General features: G+C 39.7%; 2 protein-coding genes across 2 annotated transcripts; one reads left to right on the top strand and one right to left on the bottom strand.

Annotated features, from left to right (window-relative positions):
* Nucleotides 1–1,534: 1,534 nt before the first annotated feature.
* Nucleotides 1,535–4,557, bottom strand: cryba1a (crystallin, beta A1a). Its single transcript, XM_015003604.2, has 6 exons — nt 4,405–4,557; nt 3,978–4,044; nt 3,750–3,868; nt 3,504–3,645; nt 3,144–3,286; nt 1,535–2,081 (listed from the first exon to the last, which is right to left on the bottom strand). The coding sequence occupies exons 2-6, from the start codon at nt 4,014–4,016 to the stop codon at nt 1,934–1,936; spliced, it is 591 nt and encodes a 196-aa protein (XP_014859090.1). The 5' UTR covers nt 4,017–4,044; nt 4,405–4,557; the 3' UTR covers nt 1,535–1,933.
* A 1,533-nt stretch (nt 4,558–6,090) lies between these two features.
* On the top strand, nt 6,091–10,708 carry crybb1l3 (crystallin, beta B1, like 3). The gene is made up of 6 exons (XM_014997922.2): nt 6,091–6,387; nt 7,390–7,463; nt 7,537–7,655; nt 8,427–8,559; nt 8,831–8,973; nt 9,840–10,708. Exons 1-6 carry the CDS (start codon nt 6,261–6,263, stop codon nt 10,006–10,008), a joined length of 765 nt encoding a protein of 254 aa, XP_014853408.1. The 5' UTR covers nt 6,091–6,260; the 3' UTR covers nt 10,009–10,708.
* Nucleotides 10,709–11,643: the final 935 nt, after the last annotated feature.

Consider the following 11,643-nt stretch of genomic DNA (forward strand, 5'->3'; position numbering starts at 1 on the left):
TAATTCTGTAAAAACAATTACACGTAAAAATACATCTAAACAATTTGTGGATGCTATAACCTAATTTAGAAGATCAAAAGAAACGCTGAGACATTGCTTAATTTTGTTCAAGTTGAAGCGCTATTTCTCAATGGATGTGAAGGAAGTTGTGAAAACAAAGAACCAGCTGTGCATCTGACTGTCTGCCCAAAGCTATTCTACTCACAAATATATCTAAAAAGTATATCTGAATTATGCAAACCAAACCTTTGGTTAAGCCAGGGACAAAAACATTAATACAAAGACATAATTAAAACTTTTGGGGAATGGAGCCAAGCTAGTTTACTGCTGGCTGTGAAGCCTTGAGGAGCAATTATCAGAACATTTAATCATTACAAGACACATTTACTTACATATTAAGCTGGTTAACCTAATACTCTATGGCAACTCAAGTTATATATTAACTGTTATGTGACACTGTATTCATTTTGCTAGTTTATGATCAGTCCTGTTCCTAGTTTATCTTGAAACATTTTGTATTCAGAGAATCACTTTCTAAAGAATGATGGCCTTTTTACAAGCTAAGATAAGTTTCTCTAATCTTAATGATTGGGATGGTATATAACAACATCTATTTGATCATATTTTGTTTGTCAAATACTTCTGCCTATTTAGGGTCAAAGACTTCACTCTACCCTGGTCTTTATTGGATCATGGCTCTTTCTCCAATAAATTGCCAGCACAAAAATTTGTTTAAACTAATATTACAGACTCTTGAAAATTGTCCCAAATATGACAATTTCTGCATATTATTATCATCAAAAAATATTATTTTTTTTATCTACAGCTAAATCAAAAGCACTTTGTGTCCATTCTTCTATTAGGCACAAACTAATAGTGAGTTTTGTGATAAACTGGTCTTGTTTTGGACAAATAATGTGTCATAAAGAGATAAATAAACTCTTCCCACTTGCTTATTTTTCATTTTTCATACATTACAGCTGAGCAAGTATCTTAGTACTATAGATGACAAATCGATTTAATGCATCCAAAAACAACAGAAAATTATACATTTCCAGGTTCCCACTGAGGAAACATCAGAACATGGACATATATAATAAAGCACTTGAATTTAGAAACACAGTATTGAGAATTTGACTAAGTTCTGTTGTCAGATTCTTTTTTTTTCATATCCTGCTAATCAACAAAAGTGGAGGTTGCATGCTGTATTTTGAGACCCATTGTATCATGAATTTTAAATTAGAGGTACTGTGCACCTCAGGTAAAACCGTTTAGTTCTTGATTTACAAGCGCATGTCTCAGTCACTCGCAGTGTGACTAAAACGTTCCAGGTCCTACCAGCAACATTAGCTGCATTTTTAGTCATATCTATTTTCACCCAATGCTTGTTTTTTGGTGGCTTTAAAAGGAAATAAAAGATTAACCCTCATCATTCAAGCTCACAATCAACTAAAGGCTTCAAGGAAAAAGGCGGAGCAGCTCAAACATTTATGGAAGCAACCGTTAAAGAAAAGAAATCCCAACACTCTGCAGGTTAGAAGCAGACTGTTTGAGTTTGTGTTTATTTTAAGTTGCCCAGTCTTTCTTTTTTCATCACCAAGCGTCACCATAGTGACCCACAAACATGTGAAGTTTCACAGCAATGCCTGCGTGACTCCGCTGCTCTGTTGCCACTGCCAGGCTTTTTACTTCCCTTTTCTTCTTTCCTCATGGGGCATCAGTCCAGAGCTTCTCTTCATTGTCAGTTTTTTTTTTTTTCTCTCTCCTCTCAATCCCTCGTAAGTGCTTTTAATTTGGCAACAAAACAAACACTGTGTTAACTTCTCAATTGGGAAACCCCAAAAGGTGACAGGGTGAATGGAGGAAGATGAATAAGGGGAGAAGAAAAAAGAGGAGATAAAGAGTGAGTGGTAGGGAGAGGCGGCTGCAGGCCTCATTGCTGGATCCGACGCAGCGACTGCACCTGGAAGGACTGAGCATGGGAGCCCCACTCTCTGTAGTGTTTGTATTCGCCACCGTGGCGGTCGCACTCCATGATGTATTGGTAACCACGGTAACCTGGGAACTGGTAGCACACCCAGCTGCAGGGAGAAAGAAAAAGCTAAACCAAAAAGATCAAGCATTATTTTGCATAGGATAAGACAGAAATTAAAAGTACCTCCACTACCAACAACAACGCTCTATTGGTTTTTTGTTGTTGTTTTTTGGGCTTGCCACCCTGGGTGGCATTATAAATGTAGGTGAACAAGCACCAAACACAAAATTATGATTTACCTGTCAGCTGTGACTATATTTGGAGTTAGGGTTATCATGCAGCTCTTTAATTCATTTGTTTGTTAATTACTAAATGCACCAAGTAATGTTAAAAATGTTTCATTTAGCAAAACGTTTCTATGCTGTCTTTACAAATGTACCACTTAAAATATTTTAACTTTACTTAATAAACTTTAAGAAAAGGAACTTTCATTTATTATATTCCAGACTCCATCATTTACCACACCCTTTCAGACCCTCGTGTCTAAGCAGAGAAGAGATTCCTGAGATTGCCTCAGCTTAATTGCTTCTTTGCAGATTTACTTATCTTATGTAGATCATTTGTTGGAGTACTTCATAATCATAATGTTTGCATTCTGTATTTAAATCAGCAAGGTGATTTTAAACATTACAAAGACAGGATCAAATCTATGTTTTGTGACATCAAGCCTTCCTTTTTGTAAAGTCGCCACAGGTGTTTTTTTTTTTCTCTTCATAACCACCATCTTTCAGTAGAGAGTATTTTTTTCAGTTTATGTTGCTACAACACTTTTTACTTTGGTTGTGTGTGTAGTTATGAGTGGGACCTTCCTCTATAAACGCACGCATAATACCTTATTTAAATGTCACCAAACTGGGTCAGTGCAGAAAGACGCTTTTTGCTTACTAGAACTATTTTAGTAATATATTTAGGAATAATTTAAAGGATCTACAAACTGAGATTTACGCATATTTAACACTCAGAAATACTCTTTACATCAGTCTCTCATAGTCAGAGACAAATTTCAATGTTTGTGTCCAGTAGCACGATGCTGCTAAGTAACATGGGCTGTTAGTCGTGTCTTCAGCTGCCATGATTAGATTGTGTGCGTTTAGAAATGAAGACTTACGCTCCGCTCTGCACTTGCATAGATCCGATCTCATTGTTGCTCCAGCCCATAGCCTGCAGGGAGGGGTAGTCATCGTTTATCTCCCACTGGCGACCTATGAAGTTCTCCCTCTCAAACAGCACCATCTTGGACTCCTTGTGGTTCTGCTTACACACAAAACAGTCCGCTTAGCAAAGTTCAAGGTAAAACCCTGCTACATTTTACAAACTGGTGATTGCATTTAACTTTTTCTCATATTTGTCTTAGTTTTTAGTAATTTGAGTTAATCTTTGTTTGGGACCATTGCGATTCCTTCATCACGTAATCATCGCTGAAGATCTGAGAGCGAGCTAAAGCTGTCGATTTGGGAGAGAAACTCACAGCGGAGCAGATGGGCCGGAAGGACATCATCCGCTCAATGTGGTAGGCGTTGCTGCCACTCCACGACTCCCAGTGAGGATACTCTCCCCTCTCCAGCACAAACTGTTGTCCACAGAAGCTGGAGTGTTCATATCCTGCCCAGCTGTTCGCCGACAAGCAACACAAACGTTTCAAATAAATAATTTTTAAAAAATAAAAGGCTAAAGGAGACCTTTAATCAACATTTCTTGTTTTTGTCTCACTTACGCCCCACACTCCACCTTGAGGGAGCGGATGTTGTCGACGCTGCACTCCATGATGTTCTGGCAGGCCGAGGTGAACTCAAGACGTTTGCCCTGGAAGTTTTCCTGGTCATAAACTGTGATCTAGAGAGAATACGCATGTGCACGCACCATGGTGGGTTTTATTGAATTAGGCATGACATTTTAAAGAATGAAATCCACTTTTGGCAATGTGACGAATGATCTCACTCACCTTCCATGGTCCCAGCGGTGTGGGATTATTTAGAGCCATGCTACTGTGGATTTCAGTGAAGATTTGCCTTTATAACAGAAAATATGTGAGGAGGGCTTACAGTTAGGTCGTGCTTTAATATTTATTTATGCCACCGACATTTTATGTGTCATGTTTATTTTAAAGGTTTCGCATCAATGCAGTTTCAACTAAAATTATGTCATTGGACATAAATCTAAATCCACATGTTGTGATTTAAACTTCATCCTCATGCTTGCAGGTTGGATGTAAACTCTATGGCTAAGTGTGCTGCCTGTGCACAGTCCGTATGTGTGCATCTTCCTGTCTATATGACTCAGCAGAGTGATGGTGCAGAAAAGGTGCAAAAAAAAAAAAAGAAGCAAAATGTCACGTGTCTGCACACTAAGAACTAAGATAGAAGGCTTACCTGACTGCCCAACAAAGATTGGCGCTCAGTTCTCACAGGGACTTCACAAAAAACGACGGCCTGACCCCAAACTTAACGGACCTATTTATACATGCTGGTGCCGAGATGTAACTGGACCCGTATGGGTCGGGGCAGGAGTCAGCACATTGCTGGTCCCGTTCATTGTTCGGTACTGAGCTGTTGGGCTTTAGTGAGCTGCAGCTGGACTGAACGGAGGGCACTGTGCCCAGTGCAAATAAGCAGAAGTTCCAAGTGTTTCGTGTGCAATGGGCCGGGCCGAGTTCTGGCACAGCAGAGTTCAGGAAATGCATCGTTACAGTTTGGTCATGACAAGAAAAGCCCATCTTGCGCTGTGATTGTCGGCGATCAGAGCATCACACTCAACACGACAGAACATGTGTGCATTTGGCACTTGGCACACTTGCACATGCACTCACTACCACATGGGAGGATACACACACACACACACACACACGCAGTCACACACATTTAATCCCTGTTCAGACCTTTACACACCAACCATACAGAGAAGCAAGCGTCGGAACAAGCATGGCAACATGTCAACCTGCTGTGTCCAAACTCTGATGTACATTTTTTTTTTGAAGAGCAGTAAAATAATATGATTCAGGACAAAACAGAATAATAACAAACTTTAACCATGAGAGAGCTGTGTTTTATTTTATGATCTGGTTTAGTTTTTTTCTGAGTTCTGTATTTTAAGTTAATCCTGTGGTTCACGCTATTTATTTGTTACTTTTAATGTTTGTTTTTTCCTCAGTCCCGAATGCTCCCAAAACATCATCCCTTTCTGGTAATTAGACTCTAATTTCTCATTGTGATCCTGATTGGCAATCAGATTAGATTTTGACATCAATTTATGGGAACCAAATTAATTGCGATGAAGATGAGTAGTTTAATCCCATTGATCTTTGTTATTGATGTGTACTAAAATGGATGAGAAGTATTTATGGTGTTTGAATATTTAATGTATTGCTTTCTGAGATCTTTTAGCCTACTTTATGTTATAAGAAAAACTGCTATTTATGGATTTCATGATTCTACAGATGTGTTAGTACATCTGGGTGTAAGTGATGAAACTGAAAAAAACCAAATGCTTAATGACAACAAAAGTTTTACTTAGCAGACCAACCTTTAGTTGCAAATCAGGTTTGAAAAATCTAGCTCAGTCAGGCCACTAGAGGCCTGTTCATTAAGTGCTCTCTAAAGAGTAGGTACCATTTATCTTATGCTTTTGTGCTCTGGAACCAATCTGCCTAAAACCTGGATGTTTTATTTTGTCAATTTAACTTGACCGCGTCTCAGCTACTCACTTGTTTTCAGTTTACATTTTAACATATTTTTCTTTTTACATTTTTTTTCATTGCTCTCTTAACATTTTTTTGTGTGTGAATTTGATATAGGCCTAATTATAACAGGGGCATTTCAGCACCGTGACCAGCCTGCCTGAACAAAAACACCGATGCCAATCCTATAGTCAGCACTTTTACCATCCCACGGCTGAAAGGCTTAGCAGCAAACATGAAAGAAAAGCTAAAAAAATAATAATGTGGTGGAAAAAAGCCATAAAAATTATATAGATAATAGCTGTTGGAAGTGGCAGGAGGTTAAGTGCAACAATGGAAAAATGTTATAGTGTGGTTCAAAACCTAAAAGCAGACGGTTCAGTGTGGGTTTGTGTGTCACCAACTTTCTGCTGATGGCAGTGACTGTCCTCAGCCCCCAACAATGGAGCCATACAATAAAAACCCTACTGCTGACTGAGCACAGATCACCAATGGATTAACAAAGTGACCTTTGACCCATCACCATGCTCCCAGCAGCTCTGAGCCAATGAGATGTCAGAATCTGGCCTTTATAGATTCGCTCTGGAGGTGAATGTCTATATATATATATCCCCACCCAGAAGGCCTCCGTCCATCACTGTCTTCAAAGATCGGTCCATTTCAGCCTTCAGCTGTGACTGTAAGTGTCCAGACCCAGGTCTTCTGTCTCTGGTAGAAATGCAAGGATGCTAGGGAGGATACAGTGGTTTGCTCACTCAGCGGACTGAAACAACCGAGCCAGAACGGACTATTTCTCATGCTATAACTTTGGACTGAGCAGATGGATAACTCAGATAAAATACGTTAGTGTATTATTTAATCCTAATCTGCTACCACAAGATAAAATCAACAGGGACAAGTGAGAAGAAATTGGATCCAGACCTGACAAATTTGTTTCTATTTCTAAGGAATGTTCAGAAAATGTTCAAGAAATAATGTCACTTTTTGGAGCAGAAAATTGACGTTTTCTAACAATAGGGTTATTGTAATGACTCTGACCAGGTGAGATATGTGGAAGAGATCTACAGTAGATGTTTAAAGAAGTGTCCAGTGAAACATGATTCAGGAAGGAAAGAGCAACATGTTCATTTTCTTAAACCGAACACAGGAGGAGAGGTACAAAACCTGTGTGAGTATTTAATATGTTTTATTTCTGCAGGTGCAGCAGAGCAACATGAGCAGCCAAAGTTACAGGAAAACAGCAGTTCTGTGCAGACATTTGTAGAAATTTCGGTATTCCTCAAACAAGCAAAATTATGTACATTACATGTGGTTTTAAATGCATGCATGTGTGCACAAACAAAATATATTTCATTTTTTGAGCATTATGTTGGTCACATAAAGAATTTTCACCGTATTGAAAAGGCATCTTGATGTCATCAGTCTCACCTGAGTTGGCCTACCTTCTGTTTGCACCTGAACAGCCTGATCATATTTAAGAGGTTTAGCAGCTTTGTAGCATCTCAGTTTCAACACAGATTGATTTTAACAAGAAAACAGCTTTGGTAGACAGTGACACACTTCCTTACTCTCCTTGTTGCATGCAGTGGCGCAACTACACATTATTCAGGTGGATGCGAAAACATTAATCGGCGCCTCTGGTTGCATGTAATGGTGATTCATTTTCTCGCTTTCTCTTCAGACTTCGTCATGTCTCACTCAGGTGTTCAGGGCAGCATTGGCAGTCACCCTGCCATTGGCCTACACAATCACAAGGTACTTCAAAAACCAGAAAATAGTCCAAGAAAGCAAACAAAAAAATATCTAAATTGATTTTTTTTCTCACCAGATATACCTCTATGAATATGAAAACTTCCAAGGCCGCAGGATGGATCTGTTTGGAGAGTGCCTTAATCTGTGTGAGAAGGGTTTCGACAGAATTGGCTCCATCAGGGTGGAGTGTGGACCGTAAGTCACCAAACTGTTTCACTGACTATGACATACAGTCACCAAATGCTTCTTTCAGTACACTTTTTGAGAATGGGGCTGGAGCCCAATTTGCCTGCAGGATTTCCTTTATTCTTGTGGCATAGATTGTCCAGTTTTAGTGAATGTGGCAGTGAGTATGTTAGTGAGATCAACTGGGAGAGCAACCGTGTGGTCAAAGGCAAGGCGAGCAGCGGGATGAATGGAGGAAGAGGATCTGAGGTGTGAAAAATCTGAAGAAAGTCAGAGAGATATGGAGGGGTGAGGTTGTGGACAGCTTTGAAGGTAAGGAGTAGTTGATGTTAATGGGACGCCAATGGAGCATAGATGTAGAATAGGTGTGATTAATGGCTTCATGTGATGATACAGCCTACTGAATTTTTGGACCAGTTGTAATTTACAAAGGGTTTTATGAGGAAGACCAAACACATTTCTAGTTCTTGGCCAACATGAGTCATGCAGGTTTGGTCTTTAGTCCATCTGCATAAGGGTTCAATGTGTAGTTACATATTCAGTTATTGTCACAGCTGGTTATTTCATCTAATGTTGGTTTCCTGTCACCTTAAGAAAGTCTGCTCGTTCTCCTCTGCCCTCTGGTTGTGCGTAAAAATCATAATAGACAACAGTTTTGGAAATACTCAGACCATGACATTACATATCAACCACCATGCTGGTCCTTTGCTGAGATGCTTCCTAACAAAGTGTACATTTTCCCCAACACATGCTAACATACCTGTCTTCCTGACCATCCAGCTGGGTTGGCTACGAGCAGCAGAACATGACCGGTGAGATGTTCATGCTGGAGAAGGGCGAGTACCCCCGCTGGGATACCTGGTCCAACAGCTACCGGTGCGACCGCATGATGTCAGTCAGGCCTGTTCGAATGGTGTGTTGTCACCGTCCTATTTTTATCCGTCTCTGTTCCCATCATCAGCACCATCACTTTTTCTTGTTCATCTATCCAACTTTTATTTGATGCATTGTGCTTTTGATGAGATGTTTTCAAGAGTTTATTTTTAGGCTTGAGATTATTTTTACTTAGATGTTTTTTTTATTAGGTGATATTATAAAATGTACAATCTTGCTTTCTATTTAAAGGATCAAACATATCTACAGCAAAGAAGTAACTCACTGAAAGGTGAATGTATTTTTTTTAGGATCCACAAGACCACAAGATTTGTCTTTATGAATGTGCAAACTTTGAAGGCCGTAAGATGGAAGTGTGCGATGAGGATATCCCAAGCTTGTGGTCCTATGGTTTCCAGGACCGTGTCGGCAGCATCCAGGTCACCGGTGGAACGTAAGCCGTTACCAATCTTCTCCTTAATGTTACTTTTGTCTATGTGGTTTACGGTTACTAGTTATCTGTGCCCTAATGTTAGCACTTGCTCTTGCCCTGATACATAGTAAAGGGATTTGGCAAAGAAGGGCCAAAGAAATGAGTGTATAATTGTAAAATGAACAGAAAATTACTTGTAGGTTTCTATTCTTCACAATTTTAAAGTTTTACAAAGAGTCTAGCCCACCGTCTGTTTTGGTGCACCGCCTTGTCTTGGTAGGTTTATCTGCAATACTTTTCCAATCTGAGATTTTGTTTTGTCACCTAAACCCACTTTAAACTTCTCCACAGCTTTATCTGTCCGTTGATATTAGCTGTTCTGTTTCTTCTAAACTGGATTAAAACAGAGATTAAATTACACACAGGTGAGCTCTGCTTAATAATTACATGAATTTGAAAAAAGATGATTGAACTCATATTTAGGTCTATCAGAGTCACAGTTATACTGGCGTCAGATTACACACAGATGGACTCTACTTTATTAATTAGGTAATTGTGAAGGAAAGCTTTGAGCTTGAATAAGGATTTTTCAGAGTTAAGAGGTCTAAATGTAACATCACATTTTTCAGACTTTTAATTATAAAACATTTTGAAACTCATATATCACTTACGTTCAAATTCACATTTATTCAAACCTTCATGTTGGTCAGTCATATAAAATCCCAATAAAATGCTATGATTAATTAAATTTGTTGTTTTAATGATACTAAAAAGTGCAAAGTACAAAACTGATCTTGCAATGCACCATATTACACACATCCATCCAAATTAATCATAAACTTAAACATGAACGTAAGTAACATCTGTTCCTCTGCTTCTTCACGCAGGTGGGTGGGTTACCAGTATCCCGGCTACCGTGGCTACCAGTACGTGTTAGAACTGGGACCTTTCAAGCACTGGAACGACTGGGGAGCCCACCACCCCCAGATCCAGTCCATCCGCAGGGTGCGAGACATGCAGACGCACCGCCGGGGCTGCTTCGAGCTGAAAGCGTAGACGAGTGAGACGGACTGGGAGTTAACGGGAGAAATGCAGCGAAAGCTGAGATCTGTCTGTGGAGGTTCTTCTAAAGGACAATTAGACACGTTTTGTTTCTTCTATTGCGTTCAGTGAAACAATTGAAAGTATGAAGGTCAGTGAATCACTCTGTGAGGAAAACCCCAGAAGGAACATTCACTCATAAGACAGCAAAAACAGAAAATATTTTGTCCTGTGTCTGAATTGGGGTTGATAGGGTATTAATAGCATGCAAGGAACTTTTTTTGGATTAATGTTCCTTGATTACTTGCTTGCTTATGCTATCCAAGCTGAACTGATGCCAGTGATGCTTGTTCAGCAGGGTACGTCGCCCCTCTCTGAGGATCCATCATTTTTTAAAAAACAAAAAAAAAAAAAAAGGTTAATCACAGAGCACTACCATGGACAGCTCCCAGATCCGCACTGCAGTAAGTTTGCAAGGCAGGGGGAGGCACTATCTCCTCATCTCCAAGAATTAACCCGAGTGTCTCACAGTCAGAGGACGGTAAGAAGAAAGCCTCGCAGGGTTGCCATTGCTTGAAACTAAAACCTTTTTCCAGCTTGTTTCTGCCCACATGTTTGGGGCTGTCCCGAAGTTTTGCATTATACATTTTCTCAGGGATGCTGGCATCTGAAAACTTTCCAATGGAAACTAAATAAATGAATAAATATCTCAAAACTAGTGGGTTTTTTTTGTTTGTTTGTGTGTGTGTGTGTGTGTGTGTGTGTGTGTGTGTGTGTGTGTGTGTGTGTGTGTGTGTGTGTGTGTGTGTGTGCGTGAGTGTGTGTGTGTGTGTGTGTCTGTGTGTGTGTGTTTTTTCTTAACTGTTTTAGTTTGTATTTAAAGGCCAGAGGCCAAGATGTCCTTTTGTAAGCTTTGTTGATACAATTCATCAGTGTGTTGGTTACAGCTATACCTGTGTTTATGTTTTTGAATAATTTGACTGCAAAGGAATATATATATTACAAAAGCAAAACATTGTATAATTATTTTCATATTTTTACTTTATACTACCAAAGATTAACTGTGAATAAAAGCAGTTTTTAAAATTTGAATGCGAAGCCTCAAAATGATAAATTCCAAATTAACCAGGTGTTTTTCTTGCATTTCAGCTGAGCAATTTGTTTAGACAGCCTTGAATGGCTGCAACAGGAGATTCAAGGATTCCTCAAACACGCAGTGAGGAATCAAAGCAACACCCCAGGTGTGTTTTTGATGAGGGAATAACTATGTAGCATGACATAAAGCTAAAAAATTTCATTATACATCCGTCGCCAGTGTCAATTAAGTACCAATTTTATTCTATTTTGACATATTTTAAACCTTTACGCAAGGGGAAAGGGTAAGTGGCGGGAAGGAAGGAGTGGCGGGAAGGAAAAATTGAACTTGAGTGAACATTAGAAGAACAGAGGATATTGTGACGTTTCATTTCAGGCCTCTGTTAAGAGAAAAGACTCCCGTCAGGCAGTGTTGGTGGTGAAGTGGAGCAGAGCCGCGGAGCAGCGCACCGTGCTCGCTTTAAAACGGGATTTGGATTAAATAGCTTGTGAAAGAGCCGATGAGCCCAGCGTGCTGGAGGGAGGGAGGGAAGGCGGCGGGGAGGGAGCAGAGAG

This window comes from Poecilia mexicana, unplaced genomic scaffold (assembly GCF_051168715.1).
Source record: "Poecilia mexicana isolate PSO_F unplaced genomic scaffold, ASM5116871v1 scaffold_13, whole genome shotgun sequence".
NCBI lineage: Eukaryota > Metazoa > Chordata > Actinopteri > Cyprinodontiformes > Poeciliidae > Poecilia > Poecilia mexicana.